Raw genomic sequence first — 15,524 nt, 5'->3', positions numbered from 1 at the left:
AAAAATGGAAAGCTTGCCAATGTTCATGAGCAGTGGTGCAGTCGCGGTCACACCCGGTTACACGCCGTGTTACCAGATCACTGAGGCAGAAGTACGCGCGATCGCGCACGGATGTGTACGCGCACACAAAAATGCGCTGTATCCATTCGTTGTGACTAGTACCCGGCCACCGTTTTACATAACAAAACGCGCAGGTAGACTAAGTGTCTGGGTGTTGGCTATCTGAATGCATCTCCCCCTTCATTCTGTGTGACACAGGCAGTGGAGGTGAATACTAATGTGGCTCGGAATTCGTGATGGGGGTCTACCTGCTTATGATATTGAATCAAGCGTCTGTGCTGCGCGCCAGCTTTCCACGCGCACATTCACACAAATAGAGAGCAAGAAGAGCTTGTATGATAGAAAGATTGCACTTGCGTATATGCGCTTGTGTGTGTGTGTGCGTGTGTGTGTGTGTGCGTGTGTGTATAAATCAGTTCTGTGCGCATGCACGTACCCGCGCGTGCGCGTGCACGTGGCGTGGCGTGTTACCAGTTCCCATATTAGGACTGCACCACTGTTCATGAGGCAGAATTGTTACAATAGCCGATAATCCATTTTCCCAATGATAAATCCCTATACGGGTGGACCTCACAGGAAACTAAAGTGACGTCAGACTACACCTCTCAAGCCCCGCACTCCAATTTTCCCTCAGATAAACCACAATGGTTGTGATTGGAGGATCAATAAAAGAGGGCGTGGCTCGAGATAGGTCCATTGCTGAGTGCTGCTTAGAAAAAATGAAATACTTTTTAAAGCAAAATAGAAAAAAAAACACAACAGCCTGGGTGGTAACTGCCAGGTTTCATTCATGCATTTTTGCTTGGTTCTGGGTATTCCAATAATGTTTTTGTGCTGACAGGTAATTTTCTTTGGTGGGAGAAACACTGCATCATTATGATCATTATGGAGAACAAAGCATTAGAACCCTGCGGGTCACAACAAACACACGCTGTGCCCACAGGGCACCCGCCAGCTCATTAGAAGGTATCTCATATTCAGCCGACTGGAAGACTCTGATCATTTTGATATCTTCCAATTGTAATAATATCGTTTGTCGATTTCTGTGTGTTCCAATTTAAGAGTTCAAACAGAGAGAGCTGAAACAGAGATTGTGAATGATCGTGTATGTGTGTGTGTGTGTGTGTGTGTGTGTGTGTGTGTGTGTGTGTGTGTGTGTGTGTGTGTGTGTGTGTGTGTGTGTGTGTGTGCAATGTTTGTGTGTACATACCTGTACCGAGCAATACACAGGCGGACTTTGCCTGTGAACTTCGGCTTGGACCTTGTGGTTGAGCTGAGGTCTTTCTCCATCTAGTGAGTGATGGGAAATAAAATAATATTATAATATATATATATATATATATATATAGTTCACCTTGTTTTTCAAGATCACTTTCATTTTTTTTAAGGCTTCATCTTTTGTAGTGAAAAACATAATAGTATAGTTTGTAGATTGGCAGTGCCTCTCATGTGACACTAGTGTGACAGCCATGGCTAATATTCCCCCATAAACCGGCGGTAAGTGCCAAGACTCTCAGCAGTAAAGTGTAAAAGCAAACAGATTGGGTCTTTCACACTCCCAACCACCGTGCCACATGCCGGCGGAATGATGGGCTCTCATTATGGCTTCCGTCAGCCCTGGTCGCTCCCTCACAGTCTGTCTTCCAGTTCACAAGACATTAGATTGGTCTGTTTTTGTTTTGTGAAATGTGGGTGTTTTATGTCTTTTATGGCGACCTTGTTGGAAAGGATTTATTGCTACAACATATTATTTTCATCAAATGTGGGATTTTCTATTCCAGAAAACTGAGGCCAGTTATTCTCCAATTTGTCTGATATTCGCATTGAGATACTTGAGCAAGCTCATAAAAGAGAGTGGTCATTTGAATGAGTGGCTACATACAGAAGCTGGATGGGTGGGAATACTGTGTGGGCAGACGGATGAAGGGACATGTCAGTGGGTCAAAGAAAGTATGAAGTAGAGAGATGTCTTATAGTCTGGATTCCACATTTTTTATTTAACTTAAATGTAATGCCCATTGATTCAAATATTTGATTACTGCCTAATAACATGACATCTTGTGTGCACAGTCTCTTTTGAGGACAAGCTATTCATAAAGTTTTCCCAATACTCTTAAGCCCATGCAGTGTGGCTACATGGGTAGAGCTCCGGACTCATGATCACCAATCACCGGTTCAATTCCCGGTCAAGGCTGTTGTTGGAAAGTGGTGTTGTTGTCCAGCAGGGAGCACTCTGTTCTCGGGACCTGGCAGTAACACAGTGATAGGGACACAGTACAGTTGCGAGTGCCATCCTTTGCATGAGAGGTTAAACCGAGGCCCCAACTGAATTCGGTTATTAAACAACCCAGGGCATCTATCGCAAAGAGTAGGGGGTTCCCCGGGCAAATTCCTAATCAGGTTTCTGACTGCAAGGCCACCTAATCATCCCCTCCCATTTAATTGGCTGATATCAATCCCTGTCTCCTGAGCCTTTCAGCCATTGTGTAGTGTGATGTGTGCCTGGTGCCAGTGTATGGCAGCCATTGTCTGCATACTGTAGCCCAAAGTTGGTTGCTACACAATGGTGGTGAAGGAGGCATTGTAAAGCCTGAAAATGTACCTAAAAATAATTTCCCATTTCTCCATGCTTGGCAGACCTATGTGGTGGTAAAGGGAGACACACCTCAGAGAGGAGGGCCCGTCCTGGGAGACACACCTCAGAGAGGAGGGCCCGTCCTGGGCTGCTGCCTCGACCACGGCTGAGGAACGTCGGCTTGACGGACAGCAGCTCAGGCTTTTCCCCACTGATCTGGAGCGGTCTGATCAACTCCGATATCAAAGATCGGCTCACTGGAGCCTCATTGCCTGGGGATGGGGGAGGGGGGGTTGGTAGAGGGGATACTCACATGATTCTCACATAACAACTGAAGCTTTCAGACCAAGAACCACTTTACTGTACAAGTCCATTTTGAATTTCACCTCAAAGTATACAACCTCTGCTGTAAGGTATAATCTATAATGCCATCAAACAGCGACCTCTAGGCAGAAAGGCCACGCTTGGTATTACACTTTGCTTACTTTTTGTTTTGGTCTGACATGTGGGTTGGAGTTTAGTGACTTATTATACTGTGAATTTCTCCAGACCTAGAACCTGAGGTGTGGCCAGCAGTAACAACCCCTCCCCTATACCCACTGAAACACAATCCACACATCACACAAAAACGAAATCTGTAAACAAAGCACAGTACCATGTTGTCATCTTTTGTCTAGAGGTCGCTGTTTGACGGCATTACAGAATCTACCTTTAACTATAAATGTACACAACACACAAAAATAAGATAATGAGATTTAAAGATATATCATCCATCAATAAAAGCCCAAATGGACAGTGTATGGTTCTTCATCTCAGGGAATCAACTGTTTAACCCTTTCACTGCCACACTACCAAAAACGGTTAACGCTTTCACTGCGACAATACACAGAAGGTTAACAGAAATCATATAAATACTGTGCCTGCTAAAGCAATTTGACCAAAAAAGATATTGAAGCATTGTCTCATTTACCATGGCTGAATTTCATATCCTATAGTGTTTGTGTCTGTATATTACTGAGGAATTACATCTTTAAATACAGTATGTACAGGATGTAGTGTAGGCTAATCAAGGTAAACTGCTGGCAGAGTCCCAAGATAAAGTTCATTACTATGCCATTTGTTGTTTTAAAAACAAACATAGAACAAGCTTTGGAAGCTAAAGGCTATTTCTCACCATGATGGATTATTTCATTACTACTTTAATGTTTATTCCAATGTTTATTATCAATATAGATTTCTAGAGTTCTAATTTCAGGAGCAGTTTTTTCTATTCTCGTTCTAAACTACTAACCAGACCTGGCTTGTACCATACTGTATTACCTCCTCTACTACAGTAAACTACTACCCAGACCTGGCTTGTACCATACTGTATTACCTCCTCTACTACAGTAAACTACTACCCAGACCTGGCTTGTACCATACTGTATTACCTCCTCTACTACAGTAAACTACTACCCAGACCTGGCTTGTACCATACTGTATTACCTCCTCTACTACAGTAAACTACTACCCAGACCTGGCTTGTACCATACTGTATTACCTCCTCTACTACAGTAAACTACTACCCAGACCTGGCTTGTACCATACTGTATTACCTCCTCTACTACAGTAAACTACTACCCAGACCTGGCTTGTACCATACTGTATTACCTCCTCTACTACAGTAAACTACTACCCAGACCTGGCTTGTACCATACTGTATTACCTCCTCTACTACAGTAAACTACTACCCAGACCTGGCTTGTACCATACTGTATTACCTCCTCTACTACAGTAAACTACTACCCAGACCTGGCTTGTACCATACTGTATTACCTCCTCTACTACAGTAAACTACTACCCAGACCTGGCTTGTACCATACTGTATTACCTCCTCTACTACAGTAAACTACTACCCAGACCTGGCTTGTACCATACTGTATTACCTCCTCTACTACAGTAAGCTATTACCCAGACCTGGCTAATACCATACTGTATTACCTCCTCTACTACGAAAACTGGCCACCGTAAATGTCCAAACCCCCCACCCCCACCCCCTCCTAATAGACAGTCTCCTCCCCACCGCATGTATATATTCTCTCCCCGCCGTATATGTATATTTCTCTCCCACCCACCCACCCCCTCCTAATGTACAGTCCCCTCCCCATCATATGTATATACTCTGTCAGGATCTATGAGTAACAGTACTGTATATTTGAATACCGTATATGTCACAAATGTATCAGTACTAAATACCTATATGTCCCTATGCCATAAATGTCATGTATGTTGTGTATGTCATAAATGTCTATATGAAATGAAAATGGGGGACCCTGATGTAAACAAGACGAAAGTCTTTCTCTGGTCTGCATCCCCTTAACAATTGTGTGTATTGAGCCGTACTGTATTGTACCCATTCTGCAATCTGTTAAATAAAGTTTTCATTCATTCATTCATTCATTCATTCATTCATTCATTCATTCATTCATTCATTCATTCATTCATTCATTCATTCATTCATTCATTCATTCATTCATTCATTCATTCATTCATTCATTCATTCATTCATACAGTAAACTACTACCCAGACCTGGCTAATACCATATTGTATTACCTCCTCTACTACAGTAAGCTATTACCCAGACCTGGCTAATACCATACTGTATTACCTCCTCTACTACAGTAAGCTATTACCCAGACCTGGCTAATACCATACTGTATTACCTCCTCTACTAGAGAATATAGCTCTTAAAAACAACTCAAATGACTGGAATGCTATGTTAGCGCCGTGCTTCTCTTCGACGACTGGTCTAAAACCCAATATAAAACAAGTCCATTTCAAAGGTAGCGTGGTTCAATACGCCTCCACACACCTTTCCCTAAGGGGCCAGCCAGTCCATTAAGGAGCTGGGAGAGGGACTTGTTGGCTGATCCGGGGGAGTCACACAGAGCCAAGGGGTCAGTGCCGAGGAGGTCCAACGTCCCGGCCTGCAGCCTGAACTTCTCCAGCTCTTTGGACAGGAGGTTGAACTGCTCACTCTGCGTCCGACATTTCTCCTCCAACTCTCGCACTTTGGCCTGAGGACATAATAGGAAAGAAGAGAGGGAGGGAGAGAGAGAGAGAGAGGGAGAGAGAGAGAGGGGGGGGGGGGGGGGGGGGGGTAGTAAATAAAATAAAGTGACGGGGAAAAGAAGAAAGTAAGAAAAGAGTGGAAAGATACACAGTATTGTACATCAAACATCTACAGACAAATAAAAGGTGGAATGGGATTCTGGGCTCGAAACATTGATCATTTGTTACAGAGGGGTCCTAATGAGCAATATACAGACACTCACTGAACACCTAAGCTATTCACAGTATCACCAAATCACATGCAAGACTTAAAGAGGTAATGCACATGGCCCTAAGAGAGTAGCTTCTTGCTAAGAGAAAGTATGCATACCAAAAACGGCACTGTGTTCAAAGCGCGGAAAGCACTCCTCAACTTCACCGCACAGAGATAGTAAAATAAAGGCAAGAGACATCAGTGAGAGTGAAACTGACACACGGGGTAACAGTCATTTAGTAAAAACACTGTAGAGCCATGCAGTCGAACCCGGTGGAATACTGTTCCCCCTCATTCATGTCTTTGAACATACAGTGCATGGGCAGGCCTAGTGGGAATTCCAGGGTTGCTGATTTCATCATTAATTCAAATACGATCAGTTGACAACCGGCTCTTAAACACCGGACAATCTCACTTGATCCACCTAATAATATGTTCTAAATCGCAGACACACAAGAGTGATGCTTGAAGTCATCATGAAATTTGCAGCACTGCCCAATGCACAGCGATGTCTGCTTGTACGTGCTGATAAAGGGTAAGCTCAGGTTTTGAGAAGCTAAATCTGATTCATCATAAACAGAGAACAATTTCAGTCCAATCCGAAAAGACATGAAGAATATCTCATACAGTATTTGAGTCTTTCGCTGTATACTTAACTACATCATGAAGTTAAGGAAGCTGTCTGGAGCTACAGGTGATCTTTCAGAGATATGCTTCATGCCTCCATTGACTTATTACAAACAGTTTCTGCTTTCGATATCTCAAAAAAGTCCACATGCTTTTTGTTTGGAATGAAAGGACTCCTAAGTTAGTGATGAATACAAAGAGATGCTTCTTAAAAGCCTACACCATCTCTTTAAGCACCGTGGATGACTCATGCAGACATGTTTATAATTTGGCTGGGCATGAACATGCTATTAGAGGAGGGGTGACCTTTCTAATTCCTGCACCTGAGACAATGACTTGGTGAGTTAGCAGCACGGAGGACAATCAGCCTATTCATTCCTATGTGACCAGTAAGAAGCCTGCTTAGAGGGTTAGAGAGTTCAGACCTTTGGACCTCTAGGCCCCCAATTCCTACTGACCAATGATGTTGTTGATTGGAGTCATTTCTCAGCAGCACCATCCATGCTGTCCTTCACACTGGACACCCGCAGCTCTGCCTAGTCGGCCACAATACTAATGCAACGTTAACCCTTTCACTGCCACACGACAAAGGGTTAACCCTTTCACAACCACGCTACAGAAGGTTAACCCTTTCACTACCACACTACAGACGGTTAACCCTTTCACTGCCACACACGACAAAGGGTTAACCCGTTCACAACCACGCTACAGAAGGTTAACCCTTTCACTACCACACTACAGACGGTTAACCGGCGTCTGCAGTATGGTAGTGAAAGGGTTAATGTGGGGGCCCACGTTCCAGTCTGTGCTATAGCCCTACTTTGGGATGCAACTGTGGAGTATGTTTCAGCGTTTGTTTCAGGGCTTGTACAAACTGCCCCGAGAGCGTGGGCCCCATTGACTTTGCATTTGTTTTGTGGCTAACGAGCTGGAGCAGCAGGTCTCCAGTGTGAAGAGCAGCATGGATTGTGCTGAGAAAGGACTCCAATCAACAACATCATTGTTAAGTTGGAAAAAGGGAAAATTCTGAACATAACCCTTTAAACACATGCCGCAGAACATTCATGCAAGGCTGCGGCTGTAAATAATAGATCACATTCTACACTGTTTAGAGCATTGTGATCATTTGAATATCTAATGTGATCTTTGACCATTCAAATAAAGAAGCCTGTCTCTGCAATGCACAGTCAGTCTTTATGTTTATTTACCACCCTTACATTTTTTTTTATCAGATAGCTTCTTAGATGGTAAGTCTGAAAGACTGCTAGTTTCTGCTATATGTTCCAGCCCAAGCAAGAGCCGCGGCCTTGTGACTCGTCAAAAGACGGGGCTCGTCCTTTATCACTGTCACTGTGTGGAGGCCTGCAAACTGCTTTGATGAGAAGCTGGATGAGAGAGGTGTGTGGGTGTTGCTGCCTCTGGGGAGCAGACAGCTCTACACTCAGACAGCTCAGTTACAGTGTTTGAAAACAAAATTCAATTCAAAACTTCAACTCCCGCAACATAATAGAGCGCCGCAGTGCCAGTTTCGCTCACGCTTCTGAGGATCAGTCCCTATGGTAGTAGCCCATGGTGAAAATTACGTTTAATGAGATACGGCAAGAAATCTGCGCCCTGCTTAAAGGGGAACTACACCTAATTTGAGAATCCATACACGCTATAACTAAGTCCAAAGATATTACTTAACACGAACAGCAACTCTCTCCAAAATCCAAAAACGAGAGTGCTAAAACTCAAACTTGTGATGTCATCAGGTATAAAGGTCTGAAGCTGCTCCATAGACAATGAATTGGTAAAGATGTCATAGGTGACACTGAGAGCACCCAGGGGAAAGTTCTGAGTATACAGATACATTTTCTGTTTCAGAGCTGAGGCCACAGCTATAGAATAAAGCACATTTGGGCATAAACACTCAAACATTCAGTGGGTCCACAAAATCAGTTTCCCATTCATTGTCTATAGGGAGGTATAGTGGTTACGTCATTGTTGTTTCCGGCCGGTCCACCTTGCTTGAAATCGCAATGTATTTCCTCATTGCCCATTTCTAAATGGTCTCGTTTAAAACAAATAAAGCATGAACATTTGCATGGTGTACCTTTCTGTGTGTGTATTCATCCACAATCTATAGCTCAACATGAAAATATTCGCAATTAATTGTAAAATAATTACGTACAATTTTATTTCAAACAAAAATGCTTAAACAATAATGTTAGTGATAGAAGGGAACTCATTTTGTGCAAAAATGGAAAGCTTGCCAATGTTTATGAGTGAGGCATAATTATTACTAAATTAATGATAAATTCCTAAACATGTGGACCTCGCGGGCGGTCCAAAGTGACGTCAGACTACACCTCCCTATAGACCAGACTTTATACCTGATGACATCACAAGTTTTACGGCTCTCGTTTCTGGCTTTGGGAGAGAGTAGCTAATGTTCACAAATATTGATTGAACTTTCCCAGACCATGGAAATAATATCTTGGATTTCTTAATTCGAGTGGTGTTCAAAACCACCAGATCAAAAGAAATATGAGACAGAAATAGATGTAGTGAGAAGATGTAGTGTGTAGATGTAGTGTGTAGATGTAGTGTGTAGATGTAGTGAGAAGATGTAGTGTGAAGATGTAGTGAGAAGATGTAGTGTGAAGATGTGGTTAAAATTTTGTGAGAAGAGCATGGCTTACATACATGCAATGAAAATACAATTTCTGCCTCTTTTCTTTTTTTTTATCCACTTTTTCTCCCATTTTCTATATTTTTCTCCCATCCCAATTTCGTATCATCCAATTCAACCCTCCCCTGTCACGGACGCTGTTTCTTGCCTCCCACAAGCCGGCTGCAATGTGGACTAAGTCATACATAGCACAAGTCCCCTCCGGTACTTGAGGTAACAGCAGTCGCATCTTTTCACCTGTGCAGCTCGATCTCTCAGTGGCGAGGAGTAACGCGTGGGAGGCTCACGCTGCCCCCGACACTTCCTGATTCTACTGCGCAGGCGCACCAACCGACCTGTAGGAGTCGCTGTCCACAACGCCCGATCCCCACCCATCAGTTTCCCACCCCCTAATACGGCCAATGTGTATTAGTACGGACGACCAGCTAAACTGAAAGCAAATGTGGAGCGCTGGGCTCGAACTGACGAGCCCAGCGTCTCCAGCATTTCGTGGCGAGTGCCTTGCCCACTACGCCACGTAGCCGCCCTTCTGCCTCTTTTCTTTTGCCTTTTTGAGTAGTCTGTGGATTCTTCCCCTTTCCTCATTAGGTTTCTATTAACTGGTGATGTGAAATAATTTGACCAGGTTACAGCAATGAGCCTAGATCTCTGTAGAACGATGAGCTAACAAAGTATTTATAGAGGAGAGTAAACAAAACTAAGTGGAGCATTGACGTACATAATATGAATTATAGATATGATGTACAGAGAGATATGGATAATGACATATACTATGATAAGGCTGTGTGTGCGCATGTGTGTACAAGTTGAAAGAGCGAGAGAGGGGGGGGGGGGGGTAGTGTATGTAGATAGATATGTCAGGGAGTGAAGGCTATGTGTAAAGAGAGGGGGGGTCGTGTATGTAGATAGATATGTCTGTAAGTGAAGGCTATGTGTAAAGAGAGGGGGGGTCGTGTATGTAGATAGATATGTCTGTAAGTGAAGGCTATGTGTAAAGAGAGGGGGGGTCGTGTATGTAGATAGATATGTCTAGGAGTGAAGGCTATGTGTATGTGATTGTGCATGTGTGTGTACTGTGTATGTTTGCGTGTGCGATAGTAGGAGAGACAGAGAGGGAGATATAGTGTGTTTGTGCCTGTGTGTGTGTGTGCGTGCGTGCGTGTGTGCGTGTGTGTGTGTGTGTTAGAAAGAGAGAGAGAGAGAGAAAAAGAGAAAAGTGTTTTGGAAGCCAATTACACTGGACTGACCAGAGGCACAACATTCAATAGCTTTGGAAAGTTAAGATTAGCCATACAAATTTATAAAAAGTTTAAACCCATGATTATAAAATGAGTGACCGTTGGTTGTGAGGATCTCAACCTCCTTCAATATCACCTTGTAAAATATCAGTGCAACCATTTTATGGTCTCAGAGAACGGTGGGTTTCTACTGTTGCATAGTGACATGATTGTGGCTGAAACTATTTATTTCGTTTTTTAAACAGAGACTACAGCCTCTAGTATAGAGAAAAAGGTTTTGGAGCCAGAGAGGCGGCAGGCCTTGCGGAGCTCTAACAGGTTGATGAGTAAAGTCTCTGAGCCGTCTTCCACCTCGATCTGATGTGACGTTCCACATACGAAAGCACAATCAAATTAATTGCACCAAAAATATACTGGAATCACATTATCATTATGGTGTTCCATACCCATGCCAACCTGGGCCAAACTACTGTACAGCGAGAGGTGACAAGGTATCAAGTCAATAAATTAATTAATTAAAACAATTCTGAAATACCTGCATGCTGTCCAGGTGGTCCTGTATAAGCATAAACACACCAATACAACAGTGAAAAGAGACGTAAGGAAGGAAAATAAGCACAATTACACAATGATCACTCAGACACATCTTGAAAACATTAAGTTAAGAAATTAAAGTTTACATGGCCACATGATAAATCACTGACATTGCGTTGTTGCTACTAGATAATGTTAAAAGAAAGTCTGTGTTTACCATAGCCTATGTGGAGAGGGGAAAAAAGGAAAAAAATAGTGTGCCAAGGGTTTCAGCCAATGAGGTCAAGAGGAACAGGCTGATACATGTCTGACTGGCAGGCTGGCCTGTCCCACAGACCCTGAACCTTAGCCAAGTTTACTGCTCATCCTGTCCCGTTCCCTCTGTGTCGTGACGCTCACCTCTAACAGATGGACGGCGCCCTCATGCTCCTTCTTGGCCTCAACCTGAGCCTGGGAAACACAAGCCACAGGATTCAGGACAGAGCACAACACGTCACACAGACAACACATCTCTGGTTTCATTTTACCTTCATTTACTCCTGGTATAGTGTTGCCTTTTATACACTATGGATTTAACCAAAGAAACAATTATTGAATAATTATATGCTTATCTGCTAATCTATCAGTTCCACAGGAATACAACGGCCCATATTCACAAAGCGTCCCACAGAGAAGGAGTGCTGATCTGGGAGAGACACAGATTATCTTCTCAGTTTAACTTCTCATTCGCACTGATAAAACTGTTCAAATCATGTGGAAACTGATTCTTTTAAGACCCCTCCCAACATTTAACATGTCAAGAGTGTGTGTTTGTATTGTAGTGACAGCCATCTGTGACAGCAATAGTGTGGCCTGGAGTCATGACAAACACAAAAAAACAAAACATTGAACACATCAGCAACACATCGCTCCTTCACATCGACTCCAGGACACTCAAGAAGACTGATCTTTTGGTGATTTAGAATTGCTGTATTGCATATATAAACCATAAAATAATACAGGCTAGTTTACTTCCGTGGGGGACATCTGCTGAGGAGACAAACTAAGGTTCCACATGACTGAGAGAACATCTGTGGACTTTCCAATGCCGTGAATCCACTGGGCAGGCAATTAATTCAAAAGAACACAGAAAAGCAGCCAGTGTCTCTGAAGGAGATGAGAGTAGTAATGAGCTTCTTCTGCCAATAAGAGAGAGCTAGATCCACAAAGAATGGATTGCACGGTGCAAGTTGCACCCTACTTACAATTCATTATGAATTGAATATGGGTGACCCTGGTGTAAACAAGACGAAAGTCTTTCTCTGGTCTGCATCCCTTAACAATTGTGTGTATTGAGCCTTACTGTATTGTACCCATTCTGCAATCTGTTAATAAAATGTTCAATCAATCAAATTTGATTGATTGAACATTTTATTAACCGATTGCAGAATGGGTACAATACTCAATACACACAATTGTTAAGGGGATGCAGACCAGAGAAAGACTTTCGTCTTGTTTACACCAGGGTCACCCATTTTCAATTCATAATGAATTGTAAGTAAGGGTGCAACTAGCAACGTGCAATCCATTCTTTGTGGATCTAGCCCAGAGACTGTCTGTTCATGGCTGACTCTAAAGTTAGCAGTAAAACACTAACATGGAGGCACATACAGTAGCTCTCTCTCTCTCTCTCTCTCTCTCTCTCTCTCTCTCTCTCTCTCTCTCTCTCTCTCTCTCTCTCTCTCTCTCTCTCTCTCTCTCTCTCTCTCTCTCTCTCCTCTCTCTCTCTCTCTCTCTCTCTCTCTCTCCTCTCTCTCTCTCTCTCTCTCTCTCTCTCTCTCTCTCTCTCCTCTCTCTCTCTCAGCTGATTCCACACCATGAGTCGGTGGTAGTGACAATTCCTATCACGTTCACACCCTCAGTCATTGCTTGCTTGCTTGACATCCCAGTCAGCTCCTGCGCTCAGAGGCGGCAGACAAAACATCAAATATTCTGGGCCAGGGTCTTTCATTTTTTTAAGCAGGCCTCTAAAGAAAATGTCATATCTACTCTAAGTTTTAGTTAGCTGGATTTCTCCATGTAACAAACAAAGAGTTGAGCTTGTGAGATGGTGAATGCTCTGTCCTCGCAGCCTAGGGGCAGAAGAGACGGCTGAGTACAGCGGTTTTAAGAGGACACATTGGAGTGGCTGTTATCGCACTGCTGCTCAACACAAGCTCTTTGACCCTCGACACGCAGGGACAGGCTGGGCTAAAAACAGGAGAGGAAGAGCCTCTCTCTAGCTGTTGGTGTGCGTGACCCCCGACATCCCTTACCTGCTGCAGAAGGCGAATCTCCTGCTGCTTTGCATTGAGTACAGCCAAGGCTTGCTCATGCTCCAACTCTAGCTGCTGCCTCCTCTCTGCAGCCTCTCTCATATGCTATCATCAGGGTGCAGGGGGGGGGGGGGGGGGTGTGGGGCATAGAGAGGCTGCTGTTAGTAAAAAAAAAAAAAAAAACGGCGCTGAGCCGAAACAATGGACCTATCTCAAACCCTGCCCTCTTTTCCTTGGTCCTCCGATCACAATGATGCTTCCCTTGGACAAGCTTTGCAACAGTTGCGATTGGAGGATCGAGAAAAGAGGGCAGGGTTTGAGATAGGATAATTGCATCTCCAGTCTTCCATTCAAAACTCATAAATTACACAGGCTTTAAGATATGCATATGCTAGGGCTGTCAAAGTTAGCGGTTAATAACACACTAACGCAAATACGTATTAATTGACACTAATTTGCATTTCTTGTGTGTATGTGTCTGTCCCCCAATATACCCAGACAATGAAATAACCTCTCACATGGTACTGTGTGAGAGGGGGGGAGAGAGAACTTCTGTTTTACTGTACAAAAGTATATTAGTCTGTAAAAGGTTGGCAAGAAATTAACATTGGACTCCATTCAGCTGGATTTGAAACAGTTTTGATTCCAGTCATTCCACACAGTAGAAGGGGATGTTTTTGTGACCCTTTATTTTTCTCCATGTGAGGTTGGACACAATTACATTGTGTGATTTGCTTTAGAAGTGTGAGGGATCCAGGGAATGATCTTTGAGTAATGGAAAATGTAGCTTACCAATGTACCTGTTGGTTTTAACTGATTCTCTGCCAACAACAATTATATACGTGTTTGTCCGCCAATCGTTGAACACCAACCACATATATATACGTTATTTGATTGTTTTTCCTTTTTTTCTGATATTTTTATTCAATATTCATGCAGGGACCTTGGTGTTACCATAGGGAATGAGTCTGAGATCGCAAAAGTGCAATACCGGCCGCATCCAGCTAGACGGCGGTATCGAGCACCCTTTGAAACCTTGTATCTTGGCCTGTGTAACGGCCAAATGTCTCCGGTCTCACTTTTCCTTGTCGGGCGAATGGAGCGGTTCTCCCGGTTCCATTGAAGCGCGTCAAATATCCCCGATCCATATGTTGTGGTGGGTTATGCCGTGGACTAAATGGACATCGGATGTACCAGATGGCGATCAAACAATTGGAATATTATTCTTGGAATACTCCCGATCACAGGTAAGGACTATCTGACGTAAATTTTTGCTTGATCATGTAATGCTTTTATACCGATCGGGCTGATAAGCGTTTTTAGTGTTCAATACGAATGCCGTTACTGCCAATCAAATAATCAGAAACGACCCCCCCCCCCCCCCCCCCTTTCATGCATTCATGATGGAACGTAATACTATGATATATATTTGATTTGGGAATAATAGCGTGTACAGGCAAGAAATGGCAACATTTATAGTAGAATTGACGTATAAGCCTATTATTCAGCCTTTCGGGAATTACCCAAGACCACGCTATAACGATAATTATATTCACCACAGTATAACACGGGAACGCATGGATAGAAAAATTTATTCTTTTTCACATATTGAACGATAGATAGGTGATATCAAATGGGCCATAGTATTGTATTCATAGCTATAATATAGAATATAGTTATAGCTCTACAAACAAGGTGACGCACTCCTATCTTTTAAAGCGTGGCAGTGCTAGAACGGGGCCCGACTAATTCCAGGCGGTCAATGAGTTAAGGTACATTTTGAAGAGATACAAAATGTGCTATTAATATGTGATTAATCACAGTTAACTATGGACAATCATCATTAAAATATTTTAATCGATTGATGGCCCTAGCATATACACATATGTGTGCTAACCATAAAACCGTAATAAACATGACATAAACTATGCCACAGCACGTGTCATGTAGAAACAGTTTATGTCAAATGATCCGTTACAGAATCAGCTCCAATCATAGGCACAAGTTGCTCATGAGGGGCCTGGGTGCAGTAATTGCTATGGGGGCCCCTCCTAACCCCATTTATGTAGTGTGTGGGCACTATTCAGTCTAGGGAGGGCCCTCTTTGGGCCCCCCATCACCACTGGCCTGGGTGCAGTTGCACCCCCTGCACCCCTGTATTTACGTTTCAATTTAGGACAGATTTGAAGGGAGTTTATGGATGAGGACTAGAGATGC

At 43.3% G+C, this 15,524-nt stretch overlaps 1 protein-coding gene across 1 annotated transcript in view; it reads right to left on the bottom strand.

Annotated features, from left to right (window-relative positions):
* The window catches only part of rimbp2b (RIMS binding protein 2b), a gene marked incomplete at its 3' end in the record, with an annotated part of 270,407 nt that overhangs the window by 40,851 nt on the left and 214,032 nt on the right, over positions 1–15,524 (bottom strand). Inside the window, 6 exon segments of the mRNA XM_084307792.1 lie at positions 1,267–1,350; positions 2,759–2,907; positions 5,488–5,692; positions 11,015–11,035; positions 11,413–11,463; positions 13,308–13,412. Coding sequence (XP_084163918.1) covers positions 1,267–1,350; positions 2,759–2,907; positions 5,488–5,692; positions 11,015–11,035; positions 11,413–11,463; positions 13,308–13,409 — 612 coding nt within the window. The 5' untranslated portion in view covers positions 13,410–13,412.

The sequence above is a fragment of the Notolepis coatsorum genome, assembly GCF_963971535.1.
Source record: "Notolepis coatsorum genome assembly, chromosome: 1".
Classification (NCBI taxonomy): Eukaryota; Metazoa; Chordata; class Actinopteri; order Aulopiformes; family Paralepididae; genus Notolepis; species Notolepis coatsorum.
The sequence above is the reverse complement of the archived record's forward strand: the minus strand, read 5'-3'. Positions and strand labels throughout refer to the sequence as shown.